A 12,941-nucleotide genomic window follows, 5' to 3' on the forward strand; every position below is an offset into this window, starting at 1 on the left:
GGTAGGCGTGGTTGACTCTTAACTTTTATAAAGAATATCTCTTTGGATTTGAGACTTTAGTCTTTGCAACTTTACAGATCTTCTTTATGCACCAAGAGCTTGTAACACTCCAAAGAGAAAGGAAAAATTGAAATCGCATCATATGACCCCTTTAAGATTTGAAGTAGGCCTACACTGCAAATGCACATTCAAGCACACTTCTTTTTTCACAAGGGTAGATATTGCTGTAGCCTATTTGATTATAAATTCTCTTGACCTGTGTCTTTGTGAAATATGAAAAAATAATGAGAAACTAGACTGGAAATATGGAAAGTCGAATAGTGTGATATAAAGTTTCAAAGTTTGTAGAAATGTCCATGATCCTTCCATCCTCAGATAGTCTGTCATATGTGGAATGTTGAGCGGCAATGATTCTCATAAATAAATTGTAAACTCTACAAAAGCATTATGTTCTAATCGGAACTGGTGCAACTTCACTGGCCAATTCCTAAAAAAGCCTGAATATTCATGAGGACGATGTAGTTTGTAGTCATGGAGACTCAACACAATAGGTCGACGTGCCTATTGCTCCAGCCCTTTCCATCCTCTCCTACAGCCTTTTACTTTGCGCATGTACAGGCAAACTGAAAATTTCATCGACTCCAAGATGGCGTTAACACCACTGGCTTGCGTTCTGCTTCTCCTTTCCATGCAATGTGAGTACGCATCCCTACACTTTTATACTTTCTTTATAGAAGAGGCAAAGGTGATGCAAATCGTGGTGAATCATTTATCAAAGTTCTTGAAATGTGTTTCAGTGAACATCCTGTTTCACAGAAGTGCTTGTCTCTTTAAGCCAACTAAACTATTGAGCTAACCCGTTAGCTCCTTTAGATGAGTTGTTAGGTGTGGCTGTTGAATCCAAAGTGGGATAAAAGTAACATTTTCGGGTGGATGTGGCGTGTTGTAGTTGTTTCGCGCTGGAATGTTTCTCATCGCGGGCTGAAGACTCGCATCCCGCTCTGCGTGTTTGTTCGACTGTCTATAAATAATCCGCACGCCAAAATAATTCCCTTATTCTATAGGTTACATGAGTTGTTTACGGGAATATTAAATTTGCTTTTTAAAGCTCAGCCTTCATAATCCCATAAAACACACATAGTTGTTTTCGTGCTGTTTTGTTTCGCTGGGTCGTTCGGCTCAATTCTTTGTTCACGCTTTAAAAGTTTTTGAAATGACTAACAAATGAGGACTGAGTGGTGTTTTGATGTTGTTTTTTCCATTTTGCTTTTTTAGAGCAGCCATGCGTTCGTTAGTTTTGGGTGTTTTTAACGATTAGAAACTGTTTGAGTTGAAGCGGGGCATGTTCATTGCGAGATAACGGTTTTCTGCCTGAAGTGTTCGCGAGGGGGGATCAGGCGCCAAGCTTTAGCACGCGCTTTGATTTCTGCATTTGCAGCATATTGCCTTCAGCACGCACAATACTCCAGCCTTAAGTTTAGGGCTCGGGAGAATAATTAAAAAGATTCGGTTGTAATTTAATCAGAGGCTTCAGTCTAGACCAATATCTTAATTAAATTCAGTCAGAAGATTGTGGACTGAAAAAAAATCAGTAGCTTTGCTGTTGTAAATAATTCATATTGACAGATTGTTGAAGTCGTTACTCTTTCAGTTATTCAGGACATAGCCTATGTAGTTTTTCTCTTTATCTCTATTCGTTTGTTTGATTTAAAAATTGGACGTTGGACCTTTATAATTGTTAAACTAGGCTCTTGTAGAAACATCTCCTGTGACATCTCCTTATTCAAGTGTGCTGCCTGGCTTAATTACAGACTACAGCACTAAATACTGCTGGTAAGTCTGTGTTGTGTTGTGTTGTAGTACATAGGCTATAGCCTACTCTAAAATGTACCATCTCTCTCTTTCTTAATTTGTTAACATGATTTTCCCCTTATTTATTTGTTTATTCATTTATGTTTTTGAAAAGGAGAACAATGTTTAAAATCTGTTTTGCAATTAGATGTTGCAAATTCAGTAGTCACTTAAATCTATAAATATTTATCTGACTGTAAATTAAAAAGGTAATCTTTTACATTACAGTGGCTATGTTACACATTTTTTAATGTAAATGCTTATGTAAATACATTGCAGCTAATGTGGAGTGTGATTTTAAGCAATTTTAAGCATAAATCTATGAGTTCCTTGAAATGTCAATCTGTGTAATGCAATTTGGATTAAAGTTAAATTATAGTTTAAGTCACCTCATCAACAGACCCGTCGAAAGTCTTTGCCAAAAGCAGTTTCTCTGTGGTGTGTTATACCTTATGTTTAAAAGCCTGTGTCTAGTCTCTGGAGTGTATTTGTACAGTGGAAATTCTCCGGTGTCTTTTGCCAGCACTTTTGGTGCCAAGTTATGCTTTACTGGATAGGATAAAATAGATTCAGGAATAGTACAAAGGTTGAGATCACACCCCATATTTTAGATGAATACTTGGACGAGTGGTAGCCTTCCATTTTAGTCCACAGCGAATGCTCCAAACTTTGGAGAAACGTGGTGTTGTGAAACATATTCACCATTGTGTCGCCTATCAAAATGCTGATAAGTGTCTGTTCATGAGGTTAGTACTTCAGATGTGATTAAATACAGCTTAAAATAGTGAAAAATAGTGAAAGTGATAGCTTGTCCCTAGAAGGCTGAGTGTGCTTTCTCTTCCACCCGCTGCTTCCTAGCAAATGGCTTTCTGGGGGTTCATGAAAAGCATGCTGGACCTTCTGGGCATGTCCATCAGTTACAGGCTGACATTTTTGATGTGTTCAGTAAGCAACAGAGAGAAATATGCACGGAAAAGATAGCTGTTCTCTGTGTTCTTTACCCAGGGCTGTTGCGGACAAAGACACGTTGCCCTTCCGTATGTGCTTAGGTTCGTTTTAGTTGGAAGGTACCGCATGAGAAAAATATGTTGTAAACAGCATCTTGTGTTCCTAAAGGCAGTTTATTGTCACTGTATAGTGATGAGAAAAATTCCAGACGGGGGGTCCCAGCGTAATCCGCATGGGTACCAGGACAGGCAGCCTGTCGTGATGAAACATGCTGAGTCTTTGAGCAACAGGAGAACGGCACATGTCCGGTCAGCCAGCCGGAGTAACCCGGAGTAACATGCAGAAACAGCTGAGCGGCTGTGGGTGCGAGTGAAGGGAGGACCCCCCTGACACGGAGCTGAAATATGTCCCACTCAGCCCACCACAGATACTCAGCATTAAGAACAAATGTGGAATGCTCACCCACAAACATAAGTCTTGAGATTTCATTCACTTCATATGTGTAAGAGGTGAAGATGATTATAAAAGTGTCAGTTGAGTATGAAACATTTTGCATTTTCAGTATTAAAAACAAAGTCATACGTGTTAAATGGAAATCTGAGGGATTCTTATGAAATAGAAATCCCTCTGAAAGAAACATGAAAGGTGTTTTTTTTCTTCTTCTGTGCTTGTCCTGCTTTTATTAATTTGGAGCTTTTGGTAAGCAGTGACAGATGTGGAAGGGAAAGCCTAGAACTAACAGATTCGCAGGTCAGGAATGGCAAGCATGTGCATTCCCTAAATGTCAATAAGACTTCCATGTGTAAGATGGGCATTGATCAAAATAGTTCCTGACTGCTGTGCTGGATATACTGGAGCTCATGCAAAGGAGCAGGATTAGGACAGACCCCATTTTTATTTTGCGTCATTCCTGTATGACTTTCTTTTTTCTTTGGAGCTCAAAAGAAGGTATTTTGAAAAACTGTTTTAAACATAGTCAAAGGGGTCCAAAACACCACTGGACTCCTTTGACTTTCATTGATAAGAATAATTCTGGGGACCTGTTACCACAAATAAATGCATGGTTGCAAGTTAAAAATTCAGATTTAATGGTTAAATTAAACCTTTTAAGTTGCAAACATTATTTTGAAAGTTCAGTTGACATAATGCGCTTCCTTTGAATGTTCGAAGCGCTCCCACATTAAGCACTTTTAAGAAACTGTTGAAAATCCACCTTTTTAAAATTGCCTACCATGATTAATTGTTAGCTGCTTACTACTGAATCATCAATGAACTGACTTTAGCTGGAAAAATGACTCTGTTATTGTCTTCTTGCATTAATGACAAACTATTTTCCTGTTTGACACTGTAAAGTTGCTTGAACACAATCAGTATTGTATAAATCGCTATACTAATAAAGGTATATTAAAATATAAAATATTGTTGTATTATTTAATGTATTCTTTGTATTTTACCCGTCTTTTTACACTGTTGTAGCAGTGCATTATAAATACAATTTATTATTATTATTATTATGTTGGTAATTTGAGTTGTAGTAACTAATTGTCTTGTTAACTTTTGGAAATTGGGCAGTTTTGTGGTCACCACTGTGCAGTAGATGTGGTTAGCTTGTTGGTGGCTAAGATAAACACTACATCGGCTCTATGAGCAATGATTGCTCTAATGATAGGTAATATCTTACTTGTTAATTAAATTTGCTATTTTACAAAGCCAACACATCATTTTTTAGAGTTTAATTTTTTTTTCAAATGTTCTTTTCCACAGAAGAAAAAAACAATTTTGGGGGTTTGATTTGGAATTCATTTTGGGTCATTTTTTAATCTTCCCTTTATATCATGACTAATATTTCTTAAACAATGCTCATGTAATTATCATAATACATAAATAGTGCTTGCATATTGCCTTTTCAATTGATTGTTTACTCAAGATACAGTTCTTCTTTGTTTATTTCAAGTTTGGGTGACGATTTATGAATACTGAAGACCGTTTAGATCATTTCCTGTCACTGAATACTGTCTTATCACATCCTTCCGGAGGAAAAGGCTGTGCCTGTGCAAATTTTTTCCTCAACTTTGTCTTTGCCAGATGCTTGTTAGAGTAGGTGAATCAGTTGGATACTGTCGGCTTCATGCAATAATGACTTATTAGCCAATTTCAGAGACTGAGATAATGAGTGTCTCTTTCCCCTTCAGTTTTCATTTTCAAATCGACTTGTTTCGTGTATGGAGCGATTTGCAAATGCACTCTCTGGAAACAAGCCATGTTTATAAGCTCAGAAATACATACGACAGTAATAGTTTGAATAGAACTGAAATTCTAATTGTGATATTTTCTGTTGGTTTTATATCACATACAGACCATTTTTGCATTCCACTGTGCTGCTTTTCCATTGATTTCTATGTAAACGCGTAGTTGTGCTTGTGTCTGACGTCTTTTGCAATGTTTGCCGCATAACACATCATTCTAAAAACGCACTGCTAAACTTTTATTCATTCCACTGCCCTGCATCTAATGATGTGTAAGGACAGTAAACAATTGCACATAAGATTTTTGTCTCGGTTAAACGGAGTGGCATCTTCATTCCCAGCTGAAACATCTGCCATTTGCACACTTCATATTTGATGTTCCCTATCACGAGTACAAATGTTGACAGATAGATCAGTCTAACTCCTATGATTCACCTTGGTGACGATGATTTGAATCCCTCACAGCAGATATCAAGTTCTAAAGTGAGTGCTGTGAAGAGCTGATGACTTCGGCATGGTGATAAAAAAAAGACCCGCAAATGCATTTGTTGACTGTTCGAGCAGAGGTTTTGAGGGAATAAAATGATGAGCTTGACAGATTATCACATTTCCAAATACACACAAGCAGAAGCTCATTTTTGAGGTTAGTGACTGTGGGAGATGATGTGTGGCTGTACAAGAAACTCCAATACATGATACGAAGCTCTATCAACAAACAGCTCATCCGCTTGGATTTATTATCTCTCCATCGAATTACTCTTTGTCATTTTTATGACTCTAGTCAGACCCGCAAACAGTCAATCATAAGAACAATTTATGACCTGCTCGTCGGCCCACTTTTTCATTGGGATCGGATGGCTGTTCACCAGAAAATCTATAACCCTAGTCTATTTCGTGACGTGACATGTGACGTGACGTGACATGTGGCCAAGTATGGTGACCCATACTCGGAATTAGTGCTCTGCATTTATCCCATCCAAAGTGCACACACACAGCAGTGAACACACACAAACCGTGAACACACACCCGGAGCAGTGGGCAGCCATTTATGCTGCGGCGCCCGGGGAGCAGTTGGGGGTTCGGTGCCTTGCTCAAGGGCACCTCAGTCGTGGTATTGAAGGTGGGAGAGAGCGCTGTACATTCACTCCCCCCACCTACAATTCCTGCCGGTACGAGACTCGAACCCACAACCTTTGGGTTATGAGTCCGACTCTCTAACCATTAGGCCACGACTTCCCCCTTTCATGTCAATTTGTTGGGGGTTTGAGAGCGTGTCCTGTAGGTGCCTGGGATATTTGTCATTATGCCAGACATTGGTTGAGATCTTTCTACCCAGTGGCCCAGAGGTGTGTATATAAGCCTACAGTATATTTAAAAGGCAAAATAAGTTTGTTTTGACTAGTGGTTTTATGGATAATGCTGTTAAGCAGGATTTCTTTTACTGACAATAAAGTTGGTTGATCATGATGCCAATTTGTAGGCCAATGCAGAAAACTCTGGAATTCCAAATGAGTATTTATGAATATAGTGGTGCCAATTTATGAGAAGCATCACAATTAAAGGGATAGATCACCCAAAAAAATTACAGTTATGTCATCATTTACCCACCCTCATGTTGTTGCAAACCGGTATGATGTTCTGTCTTCTGTAGAATATGTAAGAATGTATTTTGAAAAATGTCCGTTTTTTTTGTTTGTTTGTTTCTGTCCATACAGTGAATGTCAGTGTTGTTTTGGACCCCATTGACTTTTTTTGTACTGGAAAAAACACTTAAACCATTCTTCAAAATATCTTCTTTTGTATTCTATGAAATAAAAAATGTAAATTTGAGTGATATTTAATGTAAAACTACTTTGCAATTCATGTTTGTCTATGATTCTATAGCTTAAGTATCATGGCAAAAAGCTCATGGCTTGTTTTCTGATATCTGATGGTTATACATAGCAGTTTGTTCGGAGTGTCCCAAGGCGAACATGTTATCTCAGAGATTTGCCCTATAGCAGACAATACAGGCTGCATGTTTAGATCACAGCTGCATATCAGCGTATAACAAGATGACCTTAAAAGGAGCCGCTAAGATAGTGGGCATGAGACGCTTCCTGCAGGAAACTAATCAGTCAGTAGCCTTTAAGAAGATTTGCTGAGACTTAAGACATCCTAATAACGCGTGCAGAGATATGGAAACAATGCCAGAATGCTGGATGTAATTAAAAGATCTTACTGTAACTAACCAAAGTGGAAAAGATGCTGTTGTTATTGATGTTTTCTGGAACATCAGAGCAAAACAGAGTGCAAAAACAAATACAGAAGGAATGTGAAGGTGTAGCTTTGTAACTTTGGTTTTAATTAAATTGAGTATTATACAGATGGGGTGGGATGTTTTCCTATTCTTTAATTTTATTGGTTATCAAAATATTTAATATAGTTTCATGTATGTTCCAGTATATATCAGAGTAGCAGTGCTTAGGCAAGATACTTTTGGATCTGGATTATAATATTGTTTGTGCATCGATTTAGTATTAGATATACACTGCAAAGAGTGATGTGTATGTGCTAGCTTTATTGCACAAAATTAACAGTCTGTATCTGTTGTACTTGACCTCTTCATTGGCAAAGCTCTGGGAGTGTGCATGGCCTGGGGGATGTTCTCATAAATAGTAGAAATGATTGGCTGTAGCAATTTTTTCCTAATGCCCTATGATCATTTCTGTCTTCTGAAAGTATTGAACTGCAATGGCATTTGCATAAATTGTCAGAAAATTTCTAATTATGCTGATGCTTCAATTGAATTTCTGTGAAGGTTAGTTTCAATCATTTGCCTCTGAGCTCAAGGGACACTTAGCATTTTCTCCTTTTTTCTGTTTTTGTGTACCCAGTTTTTTTTTTTTTTAGTTGTCTAAAAGATTTTAACAAATTAAAAAAAAAAAACACACAGTTTACTGTTTTATTTTACTAGTATTTTGTGTTTTTATGATGATGCATGCAGTGCACTAATTTGGATCAGTTTATTGTGTTTAAATTCAAAGCACTGAACTAGAAGAGACAGGATGCCACATTGTCTGAGGACATATTGTGCGGTACCTAAATTACAGCTTCCCTTTGTAGTTCTGTGGACTGAAGAACAAAGAGAACACTGATGTGTGGCTTCTTGAAATATTAAAACATAAAGCAGTAGAGAAAGAATAGAGACAACAAATAATTTATGGCAAAAATAAGGCCCAAGAAGAAACACAAATAATGCCTTTTAGCTTGGCCCCTTGAAAGTACAGGCCCATATAGCCATTGCACTCCTCAGAAGTAAAAGTTTTCCCCAAAGTTGAAAAAAGACCCTTTTTCTTCCCCTTTTCCACTGCACAAGCACAATGATCTTATGGTTCTGTGCACATTCATGGAATTTTCACTTGGAATCTCCATTTTTGAGCAGATGAAACTGCCACAGATGTAGAGTGAAATAAATTCTCTGCCACAGAGTCATTCATGCAGAAGTGGGCAACCATGCAGCTTTATTTCATATCAGCACCACTCAAGATCACTCCTCATATGTCTACAGGCAACATCCTATTGTTGAGGGAGAATATTTACACAAGTCAAAGACCATCAGTGCGATGGAAACTCCGAATCTGAGGTAGAAAATGTTCTTATTCTTGGATAAGTTTCCTCTCAATGCTGGATGTTTGAGCTGGCCTTATTTCAGGAAAAGGGAGTGCAGTTGTCTATCAGAAGTAGACATCACATGTGTTACACTTATCATGGGTGGGGTTAATTATATATACTGCAATCCAAATTGGAGATTCCAAAATAACGGCAATAGAATTGACTGAGTGAGAGATATTTTCAGCAGTTGAGGAAATACTATTCCCCTCGTAAAACTACCCTCATTAGTGAGTTTACATTGTATTCTCTCTCTGGGCAGCAAAGGCTTAAAGCAGATAAGCGTCATTTAGTCGGGTCAGGACATTAGGCATTGGCAGGCACTCACATCTGGATCAACCGATGCAAAATGTATGCAGTGCTACCTCAGTTTGCCCTCCAAATTGAATGTGTGAGGTAAAATGGCCTGCTCCATGAAACATGTCTTCCTATCCTCATGGCCTGCATGTAATAACACCACCATGGCTGGTGCAGTTTGTTTCATGAACTCATGGTTCTAATAACTGGTTCTTTATAGTGAATTGAAATCATGCAGCACAACCAGTGTAATAATCAAAAACAAATGACTCTTTTGAGCAGGTCCTTTTGGTTTGAATCAGTCTAATGAGTTCTTAATCCAACAGAGCACTTACTGAATCAACATCAAGTTACCATTACCTCACATTACCATTTAAATGTCCATTGTAACTGAAAAATGTCCTCATGAATCAGAATCAAATCAAGAAATATACTTCTGGCTCAAGCTCCACTTGTATGCTAAGTGTGGTTGTTTCCCTGATTCAGTTTTTTTTTTCCAAACTAGGCTTGTTAGCATCAAATTTACAAACTAGTGATTCTTATGAAATGGCTCTTTTGAATGAATCAAAACCATGCGGCACAACCAGTGTAGTCCAATTCACAAACAAATAACTCTTTGAGCAGGTCCTTTTGATGAATCATTGAAAAAAAAAACCTGACAAGCAAGTTTGAATCAGTCTAATGAATTAACTGATTCCAACAGAGAGGTTACTGTATCAATAAAGTTCAAATTACCTCACATTACCATTACTATTTACCATTTAAATGGACATTGTAAGTGAAACATACCCCTATGAATTGAATCAGGAAATGTCTATCGATACCCAGCCCTACTTTATGATAAGTCTCAGGTTGCCTCATGAAAGAATGGAGACTAAATTGGTTCACTTTATTTGAATACTCCTGGCTCAAGCTCCACTTGTAAGCATGGTTCTTTCCCTGATTTATTTTTTTTCAAACTGGGCATGTTAACATCAGATGTGTCTGTAATCTCCATCCATAATCACTGTGGCCTCCTGGGCCTTGAAAAAGCGCCAAAGCAGTTGAAATGTCACTGTTGGTAAATCATGAAGGATTGTGAGATCTCTGTCCAAGTTTTAATGCGGCCTCTGTGGAAAACCAAGAACATTTTATTATTTGAAATATGCTGCGTTTGTTTTTGCAAGTGTTAACACTTCTGGCAAATCTGCAAATGGGGAAAAGAGCAACAGAATCAGACTGTTGAATAGAAGTACACACCCTCGCTCTGCTGCTACAGCCCCATGATATCATGTGCTTTCCTCTGGTTGCATCAAGATGTCAGTCTTTTACATCCTCCTATGGTCCACCGGAATGTCCACATTTGTTTTAGATGTCTGGGCAAGCGTATGGTCACTGAATGCTCCACATTTTCGCAGAGTGAGCAGGAGCAAAGCATTTCCCAAACAAGAGGTGATCTTCCTGAGCAGGTGATGAAGTGTTTCCTTTGGGGAGGTCACTGCTTGCGTGGTGCTCAGATGGTGTGCGTCCCGAGCCGTGAACCCCCCACTCTCACCCCACCTGTTTCACTGCAACATTCCCTCTCGTCACTTAGACGGCGTATGCAAACTATTTGAGTCTGAAGCATGCCTTTGCGAACATTTGTTGTTTCAGCCTAACTTGCTCTCTTTAAATTTCTCTGCTTTTTTTTTAGGTGAAGCACAAGTATATATGACATATTTATGCAAAACTCTCACTGTTCTAATCTGTGGTCGTGTTGACACTCAGTCTCTGAGGTGTGATCAGTCTTGCACATGAAACTGAAGATGTTTATACATAAAGCTTCTCAGTACAAGCTGGGAAATTCTCACTGTTTATAATGGAATTTATATGAATATTTTGATTACATAAGAATATTTTTCTTATGTAAAACACAAAAGTAATTTTGATACAATAACTATGAATGGGGAATGGAGAATTAATGCTTCAAAAAGGCCACAAAAACACCATAAAAGTATCATAAAAGTGGTTTATATGACATATGTTATATAAGTCTTGTCTTCTGAATCCAATGTTTTATGTGAGAAATGGACTGAAATTTAAGTTTATACGTTTTTATTATTTAGTTATTTATATTATACGCTATATAAATTTAAATGATAAATTATGAAATCAGTCATTTCTTTTTATTAATACTTTTATTCAGCAAGGATGAATTAAATTGCTAAAAAGTGACAGTAAACATTTATAATGTTACAAAAGATTTCTATTTCAAATAAATGCTCTTCTTTTCTGTTCATCAAAGAACACTGAATAAATTGTTCATCAAAGAACACTGAACAAAATTAATTATGGTTTCCACAAAAAATATTAAGCCGCACAGCCATTTTCAACATTGATTATAATAAAAAAAAAAAATTCTTGAGCATAGAGACGTTCATATTAACCGTTTAACTGAAAGTAAAAAAAATTGACCAGTTTAAACGGTTTAAAAGTTTTTTTTTTTAAGTATCCCCACAAAAATACCCCCTAGTATTTCAAGTAAGTTTGCTGCATGGTAAAAGAAAAGTATGCTATACATATTTGTTTACCCACAGGGGAAAATCAACCCAGGGCATCAGTTTAAAAGTAGCCCTATTCCATTTGCGGGAGTGGCCACAAAAATCGCGGGAGCAGGTAATGGTCAGAAATTCAGCGGGAGCGGCATTACGAAACCGCGCAGAGCTCTACTCCAGACTATCCGCACACCACGTCGACATTTTAGGCTACTTTTCAAAAAATTTTAAATAAAAACTAGACACATTGTGCACTGAAGTAGGCCTGCTATTTATTTTTATGTCTGACGAAAAAAAAAAACTGCCGGTTCAAGGTGCATTTAAGGATTCAGTGTGTTTTTGTTTTGTCATCTTAATGTTAATTATTTAATGGAAAAATATTTAGTGTAGGCCTATTTATTTTATTATTTTTATTTGTTATTTTATTCTGTTTTTCTCTGTTCTCAGAAGAGCTGCAGGTGCGTGATAATTTGACGATGTGTGAATCCAGGTTCTGTTGTTGCTCTGTTGTTCCTTTTCAGTCGGTCACTCTCGACGTCACGTCGGATGACCGACGAATTGGTATCTCGCTTAGAGAGACCAATCCACTTCGAGTGTAAACTAAACGAGCCAATTCACATTGGCATGCGATTATTGCATCCAGTTGCCGCTGATCACAGCGTGAGTATAAGTAGGCAGCAGATGCAGCGCATATTCAGCTTTTCGCTTCGGAGCCGAGCGGTTTTATCGTTCTGCTCCTGACCTTCTGCTTAACCGAGTGATCTACGCGAGTTCAAGCATGCTCTTCGAGGGCTCTCGTGCTGGCGGTATGGCGCTTCAGCTGCGGTGGTTTTCCCGTGTCGAGTGGGTTGCACACATCTTTTTAAAGATGTCCTTCCATCCGTGCGTTTCTTGGTGCGGTCGTTACCTGGCGCCGGGTGATGGTCACGATCGCTGCCTCTCGTGTCTGGGCATTAAGCACGTTGAGGTGGCTTTCGTGGATGAGTCATGCTCCCATTGTGGGAGTATGACCATCTCGGAGCTGCGGACCAGACTCCGTTTCCTGCAAAGGGGCGGACAACGATCGGATGTCGATTGCTGCATCGGAGGGCGAGCCAGACTTTTCTGGAGAGGAAGATCCGTCAGCGCTGCCGCCCTCTGGACGGCCAGCGGTGCCGGATTCGGATCCGGAAATGATGGATATGCTTTCCCGGGACGCTGAGAGTGTCGGGCTTGAGTGGAATCTTCCACCGCGTCCCGTACCCTCGAGGTTGGACGACTGGTTTCTCGGGGTGGCTCGCGCTGGTTCTCAGGGCCCCACCCCAGTGCCTTTCTTCCCAGAGGTGCATGATGAGATCGCTGGGTCATGGACGGCACCTTTCACTGCCAGAAACCGGCCCAGTGGCTCATCCTCCCTCACCACCCTCGATGGGGGTCCAGCGAGGGGGTATGCGGG

The 12,941-nt window shown here is 38.9% G+C and overlaps 1 protein-coding gene across 1 annotated transcript in view; it reads left to right on the forward strand.

Annotated features, from left to right (window-relative positions):
- Positions 1-572: 572 nt before the first annotated feature.
- The window catches only part of LOC107669398 (junctional adhesion molecule C-like), a 38,318-nt gene continuing 25,949 nt past the window's right edge, over positions 573-12,941 (forward strand). The window contains exon 1 of the mRNA XM_016461606.1: positions 573-695. Within this exon, the coding sequence (XP_016317092.1) occupies positions 611-695 (85 nt within the window). The 5' untranslated portion in view covers positions 573-610. The remainder of the gene's footprint in view (positions 696-12,941) is intronic.

Source organism: Sinocyclocheilus anshuiensis, unplaced genomic scaffold (genome assembly GCF_001515605.1).
Source record: "Sinocyclocheilus anshuiensis isolate Anshui unplaced genomic scaffold, SAMN03320099.WGS_v1.1 scaffold180, whole genome shotgun sequence".
In the NCBI taxonomy this organism is placed as follows: domain Eukaryota; kingdom Metazoa; phylum Chordata; class Actinopteri; order Cypriniformes; family Cyprinidae; genus Sinocyclocheilus; species Sinocyclocheilus anshuiensis.